The 21,503-nt window shown below is 36.7% G+C and overlaps 1 protein-coding gene across 5 annotated transcripts in view; it reads left to right on the forward strand.

Annotated features, from left to right (window-relative positions):
* Positions 1 to 251: 251 nt before the first annotated feature.
* The window catches only part of THUMPD2 (THUMP domain containing 2), a 45,916-nt gene continuing 24,664 nt past the window's right edge, over positions 252 to 21,503 (forward strand). For 4 of the 5 annotated variants that reach the window (XM_059942879.1, XM_059942883.1, XM_059942882.1 and 1 more), the window contains exons 1-6: positions 252 to 377; positions 5,768 to 5,903; positions 7,275 to 7,681; positions 8,587 to 8,664; positions 11,056 to 11,108; positions 19,063 to 19,150. In XM_059942879.1, the coding sequence (XP_059798862.1) occupies positions 252 to 377; positions 5,768 to 5,903; positions 7,275 to 7,681; positions 8,587 to 8,664; positions 11,056 to 11,108; positions 19,063 to 19,150 (888 nt within the window). Of the gene's footprint in view, positions 378 to 5,767; positions 5,904 to 7,274; positions 7,682 to 8,586; positions 8,665 to 11,055; positions 11,109 to 19,062; positions 19,151 to 21,503 lie in introns of those variants that run through there. The other variant, XM_059942880.1, reaches the window with a different exon arrangement.

The raw sequence follows: 21,503 nt of genomic DNA on the forward strand, positions 1-21,503 counted from the left end.
ACATCCGCATTATAGATCCCAATCATATCCCTTCCACCTGTGATTGTAAATAATTCCAGATGCCTAATCAAGGAGGTTCCAAGCAGTTAACCTAGGAGACCCACAGGGCCCTTCCCAGCCGATCGCACCCTCCCGGGACCTTCCTGCCCGGCTCGCCTTTGGCAACACCCGGCCCTCCACCCCCTGAGCGCCGCCTCCGGGGCCGCTGCGCCGCGCGGCGCGCACCCGAGGCCACGTGACCCCGAGCCGCCATGGCGGCGGTGCCCGGCGGTCGCCGCTCCGGGCCTGCAGCGGGCGCCCGCTTCTTCTGCACCGCGGGCCGCGGCCTGGAGCCCTTCCTGATGCGGGAGGTGCGGTCGCGGCTGGCGGCCACGCAGGTGAGTCGGCCTGGTCGCGCGCCCGGGCGGGAAGCAGGGCGGCCCAGTCCCCGCCCCTGGCCGTGGTGCCTCCCCGCCGGGGTCCGTCCCAGACCCGGGAAAGCGACGTGAGCCCCGCGCTCTCGGCTCGCGAACCCACGGAGGCGACGTCCCGGCCCTCGGAGTTCTGCTGGCAGGTCCTCTAATTACTGCCGGAAAGACCCGCCAGCCGTTTTTCCCTGCACATCTGTTACCGCGTACCCGTCACGGGTGAAGTTTTGTTAAAAAGAGGGGTTGACGCAAGTTACTTCATGGATTCTTTAAAAGAAAAGTGTTTGATAGTGCCTATAATTAGAATTAGACCTGTCAGAATCCTTTCTCCATCCTTTAAACGCAAATATAATCTTCAGGTTCAGCTGTTTTTGTCAGTTTCCCGACAATGATTATGTTTATCTCATAGGACTTTTGGGAGGATTAAATGATAAAGGGTGTGTAAAGTACACCTTAAACACGCAGTAAATAGTAGCTAGAAAAATTCTCTTGGAGGCCTCAGAGGAGGAAGTTAACAGTTGCTGGCATTTATACGCTGTTAATTTCAATGAAACGAAGAAGGTTTTAAACATCAGTTTAGGCTCTAGGACATGCTGAGCCTGGTTCTTGAAAACAGGAAAAGGATGTAATAGAAAAGTGCTCCAGTATCTTGATGGGATATATATGACAGCGTGAATGATGTGTTTTTGGAAAATGAAAGCTTAATGAAAGAAATTGACCACTCCACTCCCAGGACTCCTGCCGTGTTGAAGGTCCACAAAAGGAGTTTCAGTGATGAGGGGGTGGGGAGAGGAGGATAGAGGTGTCATGAAGAATGGCATCAGTCTTTATTAGACTATCTGCCATTTGTGGTTTTGGTCACAGAATGTCATAGAGTATTGAATGTAGCTAATCTAAAAAAGCAACAATAGCAACTGCTGACATGGATTAAGCATTTAATGTGTATCAGACAATTTTCACAACTGCCCTATGTTATGAGGTAGGCTCCACATTTAACAGAAACGGAAAATGAAGCACAGGTAAAGTCCAATAAAATATTCAAGTCATGGAACCAGAAAATGGCAGAGCTGGGATTCAAACCCAAGCTGTCTGTGAAATAAGGCATGAGCATATTATCATGTTCAACCCAGGCAGGCTGGGACCTGGGCCCAGTTCCTTAAACACTGTGTGGCCATGACATCTTGCTGCACTGATTTTTTTAAATGTTAACGTAGAGTTCTTGGTATGAAAAATAGATGGCTTGACCCAGTCTGCGTATGCAGCATTATTAGAAAAATGTTGGTCTCTGCTTGTTCTCAGTCTTTGCCATTTGCTTCTCCGTGGTGTGGTTTCATATGTTCGTCTATCCTCTATGTTTCCTGTAAATCGGAGTCCTGTAAGTTATAGCTAGCACTTGGTCACATTCAGGTTTGATTTTTTTTTCTCCTGGTGGTGGGGCAAGCCTCTCTATAGGTTCCTGTGTATTTTTAAATATTTAATTTATAGCATATAAATATATACTATACTATGTAGTGTGTAGAGTACTTTAAAGAAATGTGTTGGGTAAAATTAAGCTTTACTTTGTAATAATGTTTAATGTGTTAAATACTGTTATTTATTATAACAATAAAAGTAGGAACAGGGCTTCCCTGGTGGCGCAGTGGTTGAGAATCTGCCTGCCAATGCAGGCGACATGGGTTCAAGCCCTGGTCTGGGAAGATCCCACATGCCGTGGAGCAACTAGGCCCGTGAGCCACAGCTACTGAGCCTGCGCGTCTGGAGCCTGTGCTCCGCAACAAGAGAGGCCGTGACAGTGAGAGGCCAGCGCACCGCGATGAAGAGTGGCCCCCGCTTGCCACAGCTAGATAAAGCCCTCGCACAGAAACGAAGACCCAACACAGCCAAAAATAAAAAATAAATTATTAAAAAAAAAAGTAGGGACAGTAATTTTGAAGATAGTAGAGGTGTCTCCAATGCCAGCTGACCAGGAGGGCCTGTCAGTTGATTAATCACATATCAAAGACAATTAACCCAGGTCCTTTTTTTTTACTTTTTTATTGGGGTCATGATGATAGAGGGTAGTGGGGTACAGCTAAGCAGATAGTTGTTTCATAGTTTTTCATTTAATGTAGTAAAGTATATATTTTTAATTCTCTCTTCTAAAATGATCCAAAAAAGCTCACACGCCACCTCAGTCCTTCACTTAGCACTTTAAAATTAATTCCGAAATTAAATGGCATCTGTAGAATTAGGAAAACTTTGGTATCTCCCTATATTACTGTACCATACTTTTTTGCATAGGCTTAAGCTTTTCATCTTTGTGTCAGACTTGAATCCCTGAATTTTAAAAGAAAGGTAAAACTGCTAACTGCTTAGATAATGCTAGCCGATAACAGAGCTATTTTTTTCTTTAATAAAGTCTGTTATTTCATCTTCTGAAGTGTTAGACATAAAACCAGCTGGTTTTAGACAGTTTTTAATGATTTAATTCCAAATGGAAAAAACAGATTGGATATATAAATAAATTTTCAAGTAACAAATACTGGGATGAAATATTCTAAAATGCCAGTTCTGCCTAATTATTGTAATTGAATATGATCAGTTACAAACAAACTAAAAGAAAATGAGTAATGGTAGCTTCACTGTTTGAAATCATAAACACCAAAATTCATTTCTCTACTACTTTGAGATACAATGTCTTTACAAAGGGTGAACTGTTAAAGTGCTTTCATATATATGATTGATTCTCACAGTGGCTGTTTTACAACTTCGTAGACTACTTCTGATTACGTGCTCATTTCTTGTAAAAGGAATGTAGGCCTAATGTTAATTTTTTAAATAGAGAGAATAATGTTGCTTTTGGTTTTGAGAATGTATTTAGCATTTTAATGCCTCAACACATATTATTCTTATGATTGGATACCCCAAATAAATTAAATGACCTTTTAGGTCCTCTTAATTAACTTTATTTTCAGTCAACTGTCTTTTTGGTTTTTTGTTCTCCACATCCCCCTCAAAAAAAGATATTTTTGGAGGAAGTTCATTATGTAAACTGTTTCCCTTGATACTCAAGTAAATGAGAAAAGATAAGATCTTTGTACAATTAAATAACTAATGTCTAGACTACTTAGGTTAAAATCACTGGTCTAGATGTTTGCATCAGTTTGTTTATAAGACTTGGATCTTAAAACCATACATTTTCAGTAAAATATTTCAGTTCCCCCAGAATCTTGACAAGGTATTTCATGTCTGTTAACCTGTTTTGTGATGGCTTAACATCAGCTATATTTTTAGGTCAAGTAACATAAAATCTAAACTTCTAAAAATTTACTTTTTAAAACTGTGTCTCCAAGTTCTAGGCACTTTTGAGGTATATATTTAGTTTTGACTTTAGTGGGAAAATGTCACCTTTGTAATGAGAAAGAAGTAAATTGTAGAAACCAGAAGTTCTTGTTTTAGTTACTTCACTGTCCCCTTAAATACCGATTCCTAAACATTCTTCTCATTCCCTTCTCCCTCCATCTCTCCTGGTCAGCTGCATTGCTGGTACCTAAGCTATTTGGGTTTTCTTTTTTATTTATTTGTTTTTCCAGCTCTATTGAGGTATAATTGACATACAACATTATGTAAATTTAAGGTGATTTGATACATTTATATACTGCAAAATGATGACCACCATAGCATTAGCTAACACCTCCATCCATTCATATAAGCACCATTACTTTTTTGTGGTGAAAACATTTAAGATCTACTCTTTTAGCAACTTTCAGCTGTATAATACAGTATTACTAGCTGTAATCACCATGCTATATGTCAGAGCCGCAGAACTTGTTACTCTCGTAACTGGAAGTATTGGGGTTTTAACTGTTATCAACCTAGAGCTTCCCCAGTAGAGATTCTTCTTCATCAAGCTAGAGTGGTAACCTCAGAAATTACCATCCCCAAAGCTTAATTAGACCAGGTCAGATCAAACATACAACATTTGGAGTTCAAATTCCCATTGAATGGGAGCTACCTACACACATGGGATACCCCAAATTCCATGGTTGCCTCAGTCCTAGGAAATGACTTAAAACCATGTCAGTCAGCCCATGGCCACTGCTAAAAGGAGAATGCTAGGACTATCCACATCCATCCTGAACTTGAGGGGGTTGGATTGACCCAAAAGGTTTAGGATTCCATTGGCATAAGCACCATTTGCTGTACCTCATTCGACTCTCTGTGAGTCTGTGCTCTTTTCATTTTTCCGTTCTTCCCTGACTTCGACCACATAGCCATCCTGTCTCCACAACCTCTTTCTGTTTGATGCATACTTCTTGCTTCTGTCCATTTTCCAGTTCCCACAGCCAAATGGTTCATTATTTCTTCCTCAGTAATCTACTTCTTCCTCCAGCATCACATTCAACACTCAGTCCTTTATGCCTCTTCCACGGTAATTTTTTCTGCCAGCTAATTTAGTGTTGTCATAGTTTTCATCAAAAGCCTATAACGCTTGACCGTTAGCATCTGTGATACTCGAAATTTCATGACCGTTATCAAGCCGGCCTGAGCTACACCATACATCCACCTGACACCATCAGTCAGCATCACACAGCAAATGTTGCCATGCTGACTCACAGTTTACTTCAGCCAGGTTGTCACTCCCATCTGCGTGTTCTTGCCCTTTTTTCTTTTGTTACAATCCCTCTTCCCAAGTCTTATAGGATTCTTCCCCGAGACTTTTACTAACGATGGCTTCCATCATTGGTGCTACTTATTGTACCTACAACTTACCAGTGCGTTTATTATGTTAAGTTTTTTGTTTTCTTCTGGGTTTAATGCAGGTTGTTGTCTTATAAATTTTACATTTTAATTTGTATGTCAGTGTATGCCTATTACATTATTATTCATCTTTAAGATTTATACTGTATGCTTCCTTGTAGACCACGAGGTAGATGTTTAAGAAATACCTACTGATTATTTTAACCTTGGGCTAGACACCTCATTTGTCCTCTCCATTATACCTTTCCTTTGCCCACTCTTAACAGTTGTGTGAGATTTGATAATTAATGAGTATTTTGTGTTCTATTTTTTTAGTAGTGTGTGCACACACACACTTTCCAAAAGGTAACATAGAAAGATTATGATCTTGGTCACTGACTGTGTGAGTTCATACAAATTATTTAACCTCTCTAAGCCTCAATTTCCTAATCTATAAAATGAGGATGATAAAATCTACCTTAGAGGGTTGTTATAAGGATGAGGGGGAAAAAAAAAAATGTATTCAGAGTGCCTAGTACAGTGTCTGATAAATAATAGATACTTCAGAAATGGTCATTTTTACTATTGTTAGTCTAGGTGCCATGTTTTAATTCATTAATACCTATTTTTTCTATCTCTAGGTTGAATATATTTCAGGAAAAGTTTTTTTCACCACCTGTTCTGACTTGACTATGCTGAAAAAATTAAAATCTGCAGAAAGGTTATTTTTGCTGATTAAAAAGCAGCTTCCGTTGAATGTTTCTTCTGTAAGTAAAGGTACAGTGTATACCTATTGCTCTTACCCCCCATGATATATTGTACTCCAAAGTTTTCTGCTTGGTAATTAATATGTAGCCATTTCACATTTTTAAGATTCATTCAGACCCATGGGATCGTTAATTAGTTATTTTTCTGTATTTCCTGAACATCGTCACCTAATTATGTCTCTTCTCTTTGCAATCTCCTGCCTTTCTTCTGAGATGTTAGTGTCCTAAGTCACATTTCTTCCTTAAGAATTACGATCAGACACCTTCTCTAGAGCTATGTATGGTCAGTGCATTTATTTAGATTTAGGAGCATGTGATAACCCAAAATGCATTGATTTAATAAATTGGTCAAAACTGTCACCATCTAAATTTTAACTGATGAGTGATATAATTGGAAAAATACTACATAGTAAAATTTCCTGTTTGGGGAACTTTAAATGTTTTGAAAAAACTTACACCCATTTATAAAGCATTGGAGTTAAAGAGGGCTTGAGAGATTTCTTGTCCACTCCCTAATTTTATAAATATGCTGCTGAAATAATGTAAAGATCTTGATAAAAGCAACAAAAAAGGATCAGATACATCTGGCTAAAACATTGCCTTAAACCTCATTTTGATTGCTGCTTGTGCACAAGAGACCATGTCATCATATAGTCTATAATAAAATGTGTCAAGAAAGATACAAATGGCAAGAAATCAAGACAGGGCAGAAAAATTGTTTTAAAGCAAATCCTAAGGTATTATATTGTGGGGTCAGTAAAATTTCATCCCAGTATTCCACACACTTTCATCTTTAGAGAACTACAGTAATTATTCTTGGGTCATCTTGATGGCCCTTGTTCATCAAGGAAAGGTTACATTTTATCGAGCATGGCTGGCAGTCCCTAAGTTATGAGTCGGTTGTATATCTGAAGTGTTACTTTGTGGAAACTCCTTTTAGATCTGTGCTAATATTGTATGGTCTAAAATAGTCCCAAGATTCAGTTGCTCTGTTTTTGAGCTCTGTGTTTTGCAATTTATTCTGTTTTTTTAAACTTAATTTTTGTAGGCAAGATCAGCATTATTTTAAAGATCAACACATGCTCTAGGTCTCTAAGTATATTGAAGAGATGCATATGTTATCGTAGGACAAATGATCTTGCTAAAGAAAATGATAACTTTGTAGGAATTTTAAAAGTTTTGACGTTAAGTATGGAATATACAAATGAACTTTATTCTGCACAGTATTCTTATGTTAAATTATATAAATTCCAGATGAAAGGGAAGTCACTATTCATGTAGCAATTTAATAAAATTTCTTATTTTAAAGAAATAAAGGTAATGGGATTTGGGGGTGAAGAATAGCTTCAATAAAGGGTAAACTGAGATTTTATTTATTTAGGAAAAATATTTAATGAAATGCAGAGACTTACGAATGATGAACCTGAAAGTTGGTTGAATGCCATTTCAATTTGGAAAAATCTTCTTGAACTTGATGCAAAAAAGGTAAAACTTTCTCAAAAAAATGCTAACTCACTAAAAAGAAAAGTGGGAGAAAATGACATCATTGCTAAGAAATTGAAAACAGAACAAATGCAAGAGATACAAGAGAATAAGGAATGCCGACTGGAAGAACAAATAGAAGAAGAAACACTGGAGCAAGGAAATTTTACCACTAAAAGAGACAAATCTCAAGAAGAACTTCAGAACGATGTAGCAGAAGCAGTTGATACTCATAACCAGAACGACTTAACTTTCAGAGTTTCCTGTCGCTGCAGTGGAGCAATTGCAAAGACCTTTACTGCACAGGTACACTTTCCCCCTCCAGAGTGGGTTACCATTTTCTAAAAGAATTTATTACTCTTTAGATCTAAAAAGAGGTGAAAACCTTTCTCAGAATACATAAACCAGGCCCAGACAGAAAACTAGGCCTAATCTCATATAACTAAATCTCTTCTAAAAATGCATTTTCCTTCTTAACTGTACCTCAGATGCTTAAGAGGAATAGTATGCCATTCTATGTAAAGACTTCCTTTTACTTTCTCCCTAAAAGTTTCGTTAAACGAATAGATATCCTTTACATTTGGAAATCCTAATATCATGGTCTGAAGCTTTTAGGCTTTCTCTGTAGTTCGGTTCTGTATTTATTGAATTGTTGCTCTGCACCAGGTCCTGCATGTGGGATTGTCCCAGGACCCAGATGCAAATACACAGATGGACGTAAAAGGAGAGCAAAGACCACGAACAGACCCTACAAAGTTCAGTAATATAAAGGGCATAAGCCTTTGGCCAGTCTTAAAATCAGACAGACCCTTAAGTTTGAGCCTAATGCTATTGCTGGTAATTTTTAAACATATAGGATTGCCATAGCTAAAACAGTTAATCTTTCAGCTTGCATCTGTTTCCTAAAACCCAGAATGACCATATTTAACAGGCCATGATCTGGTTATTTCATGTATCTAAAATTACAAGAATAAAGATTACATACAAGTAGACGTTAATGCCATAGGATGTGTTGGCGGTGGAAGAGGTAAAATGTACCCTTTTTGCCTTGAGTAGAAAATGCTTTCGTGTGATATTTTAATATTGTAACCTTAAATTGCCATCAGATAGTCTGATTGATTTTCCTGCAAACTCTGTTAGTTTTTGCTTACATTTAAACTTAAAATTTTCATTTTTAGTATATTCTTTTCTATAACCTGCTGCTTTTCCAGGAGGTAGGAAGAGTAATTGGAATTGCTCTCATGAAACAGTTTGGATGGAAAGCAGATTTGAGGAATCCAAATTTAGAGGTAATGAATGTTCATTTTATTTTATATGCTTATAACCTAATTCTTTAAAGACAATGCCAACTATTCTTTTTTTAAATTGAAATATAGTTGACATAAAATATTATGTTTCAGGTGAACTACACAGTGATTCGACATTTGCATACATTACAAAATAATCACCATGTTAAGTCTAGTAGCCATCTGTCCCCATGCAAAGTTATTACAATATTATTGCAATGTCAACAACTTTTATTGTGCTTTTCAATTTTGCTTTAGAGTTTTAAAAATCATGTCTATATGGATCCAGCAGTCTGTTTCCTCTTTAGCAATAGAATACTGCAGATAATTTTGCTAGTAGTTTTCACTGTGAAAATGTCTCATCCAAATAGGACTTTTGGAATGGAATTGTTTAGTCACAGTTAAACTGAACATTTAACATAAGGTTGCAGAGATGCTCTCTATAATCACTATAATAAATAACAAGTCTGTATAATAAGAAATTCTAGCTAATGGTAAAAAAAAAAATTGGAAAACAAAAAGGCCAATACAAAGTTAAATAGTGTGTTAATCGTGGCTTTGTTAGGGTTTGGGGATTATTTTTCTTTTTCTCTATTTTCAAAATCAATTTAAGGAGGTTACACAATTTTTAATTAGAACAAAGTAAACACATGGGAAAACAAATTCTAGCTATAAAAAATATTCTTCACTATTTTTTGAAAACCATCTCATAAATTTGACCAGTTTAGTCACTTTTATGATTCGTTAATTCATAAATTTATTGTTATATAGCTTTAAATGGAGTAAGGGCTGGCCAAACCAGAAGATTTTGTGTTGTTTTTCAGTTTTGTTATTTGATATTTTTTGCTTTTAATAAGTCGTTCCTCTTTTATATTCTTTATTGCTGTTATGCAAAATATTTTGACCTCAAGAATGTTTTGACATAAGGGTGTCTTCCTTCATCTGCCCCTTTCCACTTTTCTTATCTTCTGCTCTCCTGGTTTCCTCCTCTCCATCTCTCCCTGACTCTATCTCACTGTCTCAGAATTATAGTTTTCTCATAGTTTAGCTCATAAATAAATATATCTAATTTAATTCCTATCATCCATTTAATGCAATTAATAATAGCTATTGGTAGAAATAATCAACACAAAACAAAATTGACAACAATAGAATCACACATAGTAAAATCCGTGACCAAAATTGACGGAAGAAACAAATCTTAACAAATTTTGTTCTGTACAGTTAATAGAAAAACCTTCATAGTGGGGAAAGCTATACCTGATAACATTTGATATATAAAAATATCAGTATATCATATCTTTAATATAACTTTTAAATAGAAAAGAATGAATCCCAATTAGTAGTTTTGCTAAAGTGAATAATATAAAAAATTGGAAAGTTTAGCTTCAGTAATCAAGGAATTAAACTGACTAAATGGAGTTCACTCCAGATTATTCTTTTCTTAATAAAAGTTTATCAATATTGGAATAATTCTGATTAAACTATATTAAAATACCTTTGGGGTGAAAGTATCAGGAATCAAATGTTCTTGAGGTCAAACAGCAGAATTAGAGAATTCCATAAGCCTCATCAGGCTACAGAAAGAGGGTTCTTTAAAATTTATGTGGGCTACTAATTATAACTTGAGATATTTAAATCCTCATCATGGCCTATCATGACGACTACAGCTGACACTGCTATACAACTTAAAGGAAGGCGGTTAAGAGAGTAAATCCTAGGAGTCCTTATGACAAGGAAAAAGTTTTTCCTTTTTCCCCTTCTTTTCCTTTTATCTATATGAGAAGATGGATGTTAGTTGGACCTATTGTGGTAATCATTTCACAATATACGTGAATGAAACCTTCATGCTATATGCCTTAAACATATAGAGTGATATATGTCAATTATTTTTCAATAAAACTGGGAAAAAAATAACAAGGTAATAGGAAGAAGCTCCCCTATAAATAGTAGGGAGGGAAAAGGTCACACTTGCTACAGTATATTTGGCTTAAAGAAAGTTTTCTGTTAACCATGGTATCAAGTCTTATTTGAGGCTAGAATTAGGGTAGATTTAGGTAGTTGTCTCTAACCTAAAATGATGAAAAATCTAATTTAGTTAAGGTAATTCAAAGAATCGCTGGGAAGAAAGGTGACCTTGAGTTCTTCGTAATATGATTCTCAATATAACTTGTATACAATTTGACCTCAGAATTTTTCTATGAGACGTACTTAAAATTTACTTTGCCTCTGCTCAGTAAAAAATATTATGGAAAATTTTTCTGGATATGACAAAGCCTTGGAATTTCTTATTAAAATATAGGTTGTATCGGTTCAAAATGGAAGTTTTCAAATTGTCAGTCATTTGGTAATGCATTTCCTGTTCCATTTTAACTTCTGTATTTGTTCTTTCAGATCTTTATACATCTAAGTGACATTTACTCTGTGGTGGGAATTCCTGTGTTCAGGTAGATATTGTTTCTAAGTTTCAGGCTTGTTCCTTAGTAGAGTTTGTAAAATTAAGAACTTTGTGCTTTTATTTATAGTATGAAAGAAACATTGATATATCAGAGGGGGCTAAAGGCAAAGCATTTGAGTTCTTTGCTTGAGCCAGTAAAGTGTTTTCACGGAGCTTAGTAGATATGATCTGATCGGACTAGAGCTGTGAAAGATTTGATCACAATAACCCCCTGATTACATGATTCATACTGAAAATTATATCTAATTATTTCTATTATTAAATGATTTTCACAGGCCCATATTTAAGCTAAAATTTTTAGTCTGTTGGTCTCTTGGATTTTTTTATTAAATTAGAAAATACAACACAGTTCTTAAAAGTCACCTTAAACATTCTTCAAATTTTATTGCAGTTCTTTTTTTGTGGGAGAGTAATTCCAGTTTTTAAAATCTTCTTCAGGTTTTCTCCCTAGTTATGTTGGGTACTATATAATAATAAATGCAGTTGATTCCTTTTCTTAACTTATTGAACCCTTATCATACGACAGGTCCTTTTTCTAGGTGCTTTGGGAAGAAAGAGCTGGTTGGATGATGGAAATAGGGATTTGCAGTTTTTTGGGAACATGTGACTATTGTTGGCATCTCCAAAACATTTTATATGCAAAGCCCTGTTGACACAGTATAAGGTGATTTAGATACCCCTTCTCTAGGTGATTCTAGGCATGGAATGTTTTTAAAATCCTAAAAGTGCTATAGGAATACCTCACTTACCCTAAGCTCACATTTGTGCATGTGTAAGCCTGAATCAGGATGTAAAAAGGAATGCTGAAGGTCACTGTAATAGCTTTTATCAAATGGTGCACCATAGCAGTTGATTAGCACCATGCTGAGAACACTGTAGACGTTCAAGAAGTGTTGAATGATTGAGTTCCACTGTGTGCTAGTTATAGGGTAGGCCCCACTAGCCTCTAGATTACAAAAATCCTGCACCAAATAATATTTCTTGTCACCTTAACACACACGAGGTCATCACATGCCTCAATGCCCTGTTGGTTTCCCTTGGCCCCCACCTACCCCAGTAGCCTACCAACTCTCCCAGACGAAACCTAACCCTCTGTTTTATACCTACACCTACAAGGTGTCCAGGCTGCCCTACTCCAGTGCCTTTTGAAGTCCCAGGCCCTAACCCCTGCAGAATATTTGTAAAACTGGGTTTTTTTGTTGTTGTTTTTTAGCAATTTTGCCTACCATGGTTTTTTTAATTTTATAGTAGTCGACAGGAAAGGTGGGAGAAACTGAAAGATGGCCACATTTCAACCTAGTGTAATTATTGATAGTCACCAAGACAAGGGTAAGGAAGACTAGTAAGACAGTAAAATATGAAATATATTTTTAGAAGGATTCATAAAGCAGCTAAATATTCTTTAACACTTTGGCCCCTAAAAGGGTGAGCTTAAGTGTCTAGAATATTGATTTATAAGGAACATTTCATCCCCAGCAGGGCTGACTGATGCAGTATGAATGTATTTAGATTTTTGGCACCAAATAAAAGAACTCATTTTTAATTTGTAATCATATATAAAAATGCTAACTTTCATGCTCTTTTATTATTAACTTAACAAATATACATATATATAAGTTTTTATATGTGTTTTTAAAAGGTGTACAATTTTATTTAATGCTTGCTAGACACCCTCAAGAAGTCATGCTTATGGCATCTCAAGTAATAACTGGTAATTTAACCTAAAAGTTGACAAATAAAAGGTATGTATCTGAAAATTAAGGCTCAGACCCTGAATGAGCAGTGGCCGAAAATAAGATTGCATTAGACGCTCTGTGATTATTAGTCTGTTTCACTACCTCAGCAAAGGAAGGAAGCAATCACGAAGTGTGTTGATTAAAACAGTTCGCCATTGTGTGAGGCAAGGGAGGCGTATGAAGAACTGAAAAGCAGATAGCGGTGGACGAGAGAAGTGATGGTGGAGGTCAGAAACCGTAACCTGGTGACCCTGACAAGAGAAGAAAGTCAGAAGTGATGGAACAGAGGACAGAGCAGCCATCGAGTTTGAGGGACACACAAAAATGTGTATCTTAGTAGCACATCACCTGGTACAGTAAGCATAGTGGATAAGAACCATGGACTTCAGTTCCCCCTTCTCCACAAAATAACTCTGTGAGTTGGGGCATATTATCACATTCCTCTGCTATAAAATCAGGAAAAGGATGGTATCTACTTCCTAGCTTTGTAGTTGGGATTAAATGAGATAACACATATGAAAATGAGATAACTGCTTTTATGATAGAGTAAGTGGTAAATAAATTTCAGCTATTCTATTTTTAAACAGATCAGCAACTAGGGAGGGAAGGGGAAAGGCATTTACCAGCATAAGATTAATTCATTCAATTAATTTCAAGTGAAATTATCTAATGAGTTCTTACTCTGTGCTAAGCATTGTGCTACATATCCAGTGTTTGAAGATGAGTAAGATGGTTATTAAACACAAGGAATTCACTCTAGTGGGAGAACAGATATGTGGTCAGTGCTTGATTGGAATTAGAAAAGAGGACCTAACTGATGGAGGACAGGTGAGCAAAAGAACACAGAAGAGTATCACTCAGTGTATCACTTAAATGGAGAATAATAAGCAAGGATATCTCAAGCGGACAAGAGAAGGAAAGGATCTTACAAGCAAGGAACTGCATGTGCAGAGGTGTGGAGGTGTGAGGAGGCTTGAGGTACATGGGGGACAGCAAGTAGTTTCGGTATAGATGGGACAGGGAATGCATAGGGAGAGTGGTAGAAAAGGAGACAGAGGATTGGGAATGAGTCGTGAAGTGTCTTATAAGCCGGGTTAAATAACTTGAGTTTTATTCTAAAAGCAGTAAGAATTTGAAGCAGAAAAGTGTTGTGATTAGGTTTGTGATTTTTAAAAAATTACCAAGGAAATTATATTTTAAAGTGGAAGGGAAATAAAAAAGGGGGGGTTAAACTCTTATACTGGTTCAGGCAATGAATGATGAAGAAATGAACTAAGGCAAAGTTGGGGGTAATAAAAAGGTAATAATAAAACATTCAAGAAAATGTTAGGGAGTCTAGAATAACTTCCAGATATCTGATTTTGGCAACCAAGAGACACTGGTGTCAGTCACTAAGATATAAAATGTGGGGAAAGGAAGTAGTTGTGTGTTCAGTGAAACATGTCCAAGTAGATATTTAAAGTTGCAGCTCTGGAGTTCAGGTGACAAGTCTCAGCTGGAGGTGTAGATGAGATTACCCAGTACATAGATGGTAAGTGGCCTAAGAAAATGAAGACGTATATCAAGAGAGTAAATACGGGGAAAGGAGAGTGTACTTAGTTTATATCTGTAAATTTTGCAGTACTTAAAGAACCTCCAGGTAAAAGGTGTCCAAACACACGTTTGAAGATAAAGATCTGGGATTCAGGGGACAAATATAGGCTAGAGAGATGTAAGTGAGAATGTCTTCAACTTGCTGATAGACGGTGTGTAAGAGAAAAAAAGAAGAAATGCACGTAAGAAGATCAAAAAGCACCTTTATTTTTTTTTAACATCTTTATTGGAGTATAATTGCTTTACAATGGTGTGTTAGTTTCTGCTTTATAACAAAGTGAATCAGCTATACATATACATATATCCCCATATCTCCTCCCTCTTGCGTCTCCCTCCCACCCTCCCTATCCCACCCCTCTAGGTGGTCACAAAGCACCGAGCTGATCTCCCTGTCCTATGTGGCTGCTTCCCACTAGCTATCTGTTTTACATTTGGTAGTGTATATATGTCCATGCCACTCTCTCACTTCATCCCAGCTTACCCTTCCCCCTCCCCGTGTCCTCAAGTCCACTCTCTACGTCTGCATCTTTATTCCTGTCCTGCCCCTAGGTTCTTCAGAACCTTTTTTTTTTTTTTTTTTTTTTAGATTCCATATATATGTGTTAGCATATGGTATTTGTTTTTCTCTTTCTGACTTCACTCTGTATGACAGACTCAAGGTCCATCCACCTCACTACAAATAACTCAATTTCATTTCTTTGTATGGCTGAGTAATATTCCATTGTATATATGTGCCACATCTTCTTTATCCATTCATCTGTCGATGGACACTTAGGTTGCTTCCATGTCCTGACTATTGTAAATAGTGCTGCAATGAACATTGTGGTACATGACTCTTTTTGAATTATGGTTTTCTCAGGGTATATGCCCAGGAGTGGGATTGCTGGGTCATATGGTAGTTCTATTTTTAGTTTTTTAAGGAACCTCCACACTGTTCTCCATAGTGGCTGTATCAATTTACATTCCCACCAACAGTGCAAGAGGTTTCCCTTTTCTCCACACCCTCTCCAGCATTTATTGTTTGTAGATTTTTTGATGATGGCCATTCTGACCAGTGTGAGGTGATACCTCACTGTAGTTTTGATTTGCATTTCTATAATGATTAGTGATGTTGAGCATCCTTTCATGTGTTTGTTGGCAATCTGTATATCTTCTTTGGAGAAATGTCTGTTTAGGTCTTCTGCCCATTTTTGTATTGGGTTGTTTGTTTTTTTGATATTGAGTTGCATGAGCTGCTTGTAAATTTTGGAGATTAATCCTTTGTCAGTTGCTTCATTTGCAAATATTTTCTCCCATTCTGAGGATTGTCTTTTCTCTCTCTTTTTTTTTAATAAATTTATTTATTTATTTATTTATTTATTTATTTATTTATTTATTTATTTATTTTTGGCTGCGTTGGGTCTTCGTTGCTGCGCACAGGCTTTCCATAGTTGCGGCGAGTGGGGGCTACTCTTCGTTGCGGTGCGTGGGCTTCTTATTGTGGTGGCTTCTCTTGTTGCAGAGCACGGGCTCTAGGCGCACGGGCTTCAGTAGTTGTGGCATGTGGGCTCAGTCGTTGTGGCGCACAGGCTTAGTAGCTCCGCGGCATGTGGGATCTTCCCGGACCAGGGCTCGAACCCGTGTCCCCTGCATTGACAGGCAGATTCCTAACCACTGCACCACCATGGAAGTCCTGTCTTTTCATCTTGTTTATGGTTTCCTTTGCTTTGCAGAAGCTTTTAAGTTTCATTAGGTCCCATTTGTTTATTTGTGTTTTTATTTCCATTTCTCTAGGAGATGGGTCAAAAGGATCTTGCTGTGATTTATGTCATAGAGTGTTCTGCCTGTGTTTTCCTCTAAGAGTTTTATAGTGTCTGGCCTTACATTTATGTCTTTAATCCATTTTGAGTTTATTTTTGTGTATGGTGTTAAGGAGTGTTCTAATTTCATTCTTTTACATGTAGCTGTCCAGTTTTCCCAGCACCACTTATTGAAGAGGCTCTCTCTTCTCCATTGTATATTCATGTTTCCTTTATCAAAGATAAGGTGACCATACGTGCGTGGGTTTATTTCTGGGCTTTCTATCCTGTTCCGTTGATCGGTATTTCTGTTTTTGTGCCAGTACCATACTGCCTTGATTACTGTAGCTTTGTAGTATAGTCTGAAGTCTGGGAGCCTGTTTCCTCCAGCTCCGTTTTTCTTTCTCAAGATTGCTCTGGCTATTCGGGGTCTTTTGTGTTTGCATACAAATCGTGAAATTTTTTGTTCTAGTTCTGTGAAAAATGCCATTGGTAGTTTGATAGGGATTGCGTTGAATCTGTAGATTGCTTTGGGTAGTATAGTCATTTTCACAGTGTTGATTCTTACAGTCCAAGAACATGGTATATCTCTCCATCTGTTTGTATCTTTAATTTCTTTCATTAGTGTCTTATAGTTTTCTGCATACAGGTCTTTTGTCTCCTTAGGTAGGTTTATTCCTAGGTATTTTATTCTTTTTGTTGCAGTGGTAAATGGGAGTGTTTCCTTAATTTCTCTTTCAGATTTTTCATCATTAGTGTATAGGAATGCAAGAGATTTCTGTGCATTAATTTTGTATCCTGCTACTTTACCAAATTCATTGACTAGCTCTAGTAGTTTTCTGGTAGCATCTTTAGGATTCTGTATGTATAGTTTCATGTCATCTGCAAACAGTGACAGTTTTACTTCTTCTTTTCTGATTTGGATTCCTTTTATTTCTTTTTCTTCTCTGATTGCTGTGGCTAAAACTTCCAAAACTATGTTGAATAATAGTGGTGAGAGTGGACAACCTTGTCTTGTTCCTGATCTTAGAGGAAATGGTTTCAGTTTTTCACCATTGAGAACAATGTTAGCCATGGGTTTGTCATATACGGCCTTTATTATGTTGAGGTAAGTTCCCTCTATGCCTACTTTCTGGAAGAAAAAACACCTTTATTTTTGTACTAGGGTACAAGCCAGCTAAACTCTGATTAAACACATCAGCGGATTTTACGAAAGTAGGGAATTATTTTTATTTTCAAGGAGTTTATTTCTGAACACTTCTTTCCCCCGAATAATTTTATTTTTACTGACATAATGAGCCCGTTTTGTTGACGTAATAGCAGATTAGTTTTGCCCAAGTTTAAGCAAAATAAGAATACATTCACTTTTCTCACATATTAATAGAATTGGCTTCCATAAAATAAAACCTCTATTAGTAAAAATATGCACATAATGGCTAAAAATTTAAAAGGTTCTACATAAATCTCTGATGCTTAGAAAAGCACTTTGTAATATATACAGACAAAGACAGTTTTCTGTACCAATTCTCTCTCTCTCTCTCTGTGTGTTTGTGTGTAGAGTGAAAATAATCTCTCCATTTTGGTTTTAACTAATGTGTTTTGTAGCAAGATAATTGCTGCACTTAGCCTGCAGAAGCAAGATTCATTGATCAAAATGTTTTATAGTCTTTCTACCTGCAAAGTTTATATCCCAGATTCCAAATCTATGGGTATAGTACTATTTACAATGTGAATTTTTATTTCCTGAAAAACCTTTTAAGAGAAAAAAAAAAAACAACTCTCATGGATTTACCATTCAGGGCTTCCTTGTTATAATAGTAAATATGCAATTATACTGTTTTATTTGATAAGGTATTTATAATTACCTCATTTCATTCTAAGATCTTAAGAGGCTTGCAGTAAATACACACAAAACAGGATAACTTAAAGTCAAAGAAAGAGCAGAAATAAAACGATGAAAGGAAATAGGGTTTGGAAAACACTGTGGCTTTGTGTAATGTTAGTAGAATAGCCCCTTAGTGGCTTTGGAACAAGCCTACCCCCAAAACAACCAGACACGGATTCTTGAAATCATACCGTAATGTCTTACCAACAAATTGTATACATGAAATAGAAAAGTGCATTGATATTTCCAAGGAAATGCTTGTTCATTGCATTAGAAACATAAAAATAATATTCTGAAAATTTGTATCAAATCTGGAAACACTGATAGTAGCAGTGATTAGGTAGAGGATAAAGTATAAAGTGATACATAATGGAGACCAGTGAACTCATTGGGGAGGTGTCTGCTTCAGCCCTTCGTTCAATAGATTATCTTAGGCAATGCAATGTCATGCTTCATTCCATCTTTTGAGAAAGATGCAAATGAGCAAAAAGCAAACTTACAAAAGGGACCTTTTAGAAAACATATTTCAAGGGTTAGCATCCATTCAGCCCTGCTTCCTATACTACATCTATATCACAATGCAGTCTGTTCCTCTTGATGACTCCAGATCAGCAGGGAAAGGTCTAGTCCGTGTGGCAAGTCAGGGAAGTATATAAACACTTTAGGAAGATTTCCCTCATGTGATTAAATTTTTATAAGTTAAACACATAAGGGTTTAAATTTCACTTATCTAAAAAATTTACCTTTCTGAAATACCCCACTGGCTGGTTAGACAAGGTGCCAATTAGAGAAGGTAATTTTATAATAAAGTTAAATATTCTCTAACAGGAAATACTTTAGTGCATGTTGTATGAACTTGTTAAAATGAGGTACAGATATAAATGGGTTAATTATTTTTGTTTACATCATATTCTTTAACATACAGTAATATTGGGTGTTCTTTTCTTTTAGGGTTCCTTTAGCCAGCAGAGCTTACATCAAGACAGCAGGACTGAGATCTACCATAGCGTGGGCAATGGCCTCTCTCGCAGAAATTAAGGTAAGGAAACTGTTCTCATTCTTATTAATGTAATAGCAGGGTCCCTTCCATAATTAACTTACACAGTCTCTTATTGATAGTCATCTTTTCTCTTTAGTTCTTCTAACCTTTTTTTTTTCTTTTTTTCTTTTTCTTTTCTTGCCATTACTCTTACGAACTGCAGTGATATGTTTTTATATACTGTTGAACTTCTGAGAGTATTTTGGCTATGAAAAAGCTGAGTCAAAAAGTAGCTACATTTTATTATTCCTAGTCACAATCACATGGCCTGTACAACCTCTACTTCTTAAAATTTAACCAAGATCTTGATCAGTTTTTGTAAATATTCCATGGACATAAGAAAATAATTTTATTTTCTAGTCAGGAGATGGCCTTTATAGCTTTATTTACTGTTTTACTGTCTGCTCAGTTCTGAAAGAGGTATTTTGAAATTTATTAGGTTATTACATTTTTTTAAGATTTTGCACTTTTATTAGTTGTTACCTCATTCAGCTGCTGTGTAGTTTGGTTTATACTCTTTTATGACTGTTATTGCTTCATTGTGAAGTGTGCCTCTTTCTTGTTATTAAAGTTTTCATTATCTTGATTTGGAAGTTTACATTTAAATTTCACCATGTCTTATTAATATTTTCACTGTTTTCTTTCTCTTTGCATTTTCCTTTGTAGTAGTTCTTTGACACATTTTCAACTTTGTTTTCAGTGTGTTTTTTTAATAAACACAGAACTCTGTTTTTATCCCACTCTGATAGGCTCTTTCTTTCAATGAGAGAATTCAGTATTATGATAGATACACCTGATTGCATTCCTCCTGTTTTACTCTGTTTGTAACTTCTTACAGTTTATTCTCTTTATTTTTGCTAGTTTAAGCAAGTTAATCATTTCACTGTTCTCCCTGAGGTTGGATTTTACTTTATGTTCTACTCCATTAGTGGCTCCCTCTCCCAGCTCTCTTAATTAAACACATGGGACTCGATTCTAACTTTACAACAAGACATCAACTCTTTTCCTTGCCAAGACACTGTTTTTACCACCAAGACACTCTAATCTTTCCCCTCTTCCCTATCATAAGGTGAGACCTCCGGGGTACTTTTTTCTCTTCTCCTGCCCCACCTTTACTCCTCCCTACAATGAGACCTTTGAAACATTTTCCCCCCTTCCACTCCCAACTCCCAACTACTAGATTTAGATTTAGATTGAACTAAATTGTTTATTATGTATCAGAATTTCCCTTAAAGCGTGTCCCTCTGTTTCAAAAGTGCTTATTCTGCACTTATATTACACAGCCTATCCTTAATCATTAAGATGTAACGTGTGTAACATACACGTTTCTGTATAAACACACAAAGATATACCGTGAGGGGCATTGCTCCTCGCTTTTGTTCTTCACTTTGAGGCCTCGGCTCAGGTTTACTTGTTGCTTGGTTAATCTTTTCTTAGCTACTTTCCTCAAATGTGGTATTGGGGAATATACTGTCTGGATTCCTATATATCCTCCAACTTCTTCCTTTCAACCTGGGTATCCCCACTTTGGCTAGGTATAAGATTCTTGAGTTGCAGTCCTTTTCTCTCAGAAGTCTGTAGATGCTATTCCATTGTCTTTTCACTTCTGGTGTTCTAGGTGAGCAGTTCACACCAGTGTGATTTTTCTTTTCCATTATGCCTATCTTGCCATTTCTGCTTGCAAGCTTATAAGAGTTTTCTCTTTAATCCTCTGAAGTTCAGGAATATCACCAGGATGTAAATACTTATGTAAGAGTCTTTTCTATTCAACCCAGAGCTCGGTGAGTCTGACTGTCTGAGTTCTAATTCTGGCTCTACCACTTACTGGCTGGGAAACTTTAGGTAAGATAACTTAACATCTCTGTGCCTAAGTTTCTCATTTGCAAGATGAAAATAATAATCTCATAGGGTCATGTGAGGACTAAGTGAATTAGCATTTATCAAGTGATTAGAACAATGCCTAGCATATAGAAAGTATGTAAGTGTTGACTTCTGCTATAGTAATATCGGGGAGGTGAAAACTTCCCCCCTACCCCTCTTGAGTTCTTTTGGCTGGTCTAATAATTAAATTGACACAAGACAGATTAATAGGAGGAAAAAAAAAATTTAATTCGTATGCATGGAAGTCTAATAGAAACGGGACCCCTGAGGTGACCAAAGCAGGCTGTTTATGTATTATTTTTAGACAAAGAAACAATTATTTGTGAAGATTTAATGAAACAAAGGGGCTTGTGCTTGTGGTAGCAGACTAATGAAGAACTAACAAAGTTTGTTTAATACAGCTTTCTTAGCCTTCAGTTCCCTAACTCTGGTGATAAGGATGCTTTCTATCTCCTCCCAGTAGTGGGAGGAT

The sequence above is a fragment of the Balaenoptera ricei genome, chromosome 13, assembly GCF_028023285.1.
Source record: "Balaenoptera ricei isolate mBalRic1 chromosome 13, mBalRic1.hap2, whole genome shotgun sequence".
Taxonomy (NCBI): Eukaryota; Metazoa; Chordata; class Mammalia; order Artiodactyla; family Balaenopteridae; genus Balaenoptera; species Balaenoptera ricei.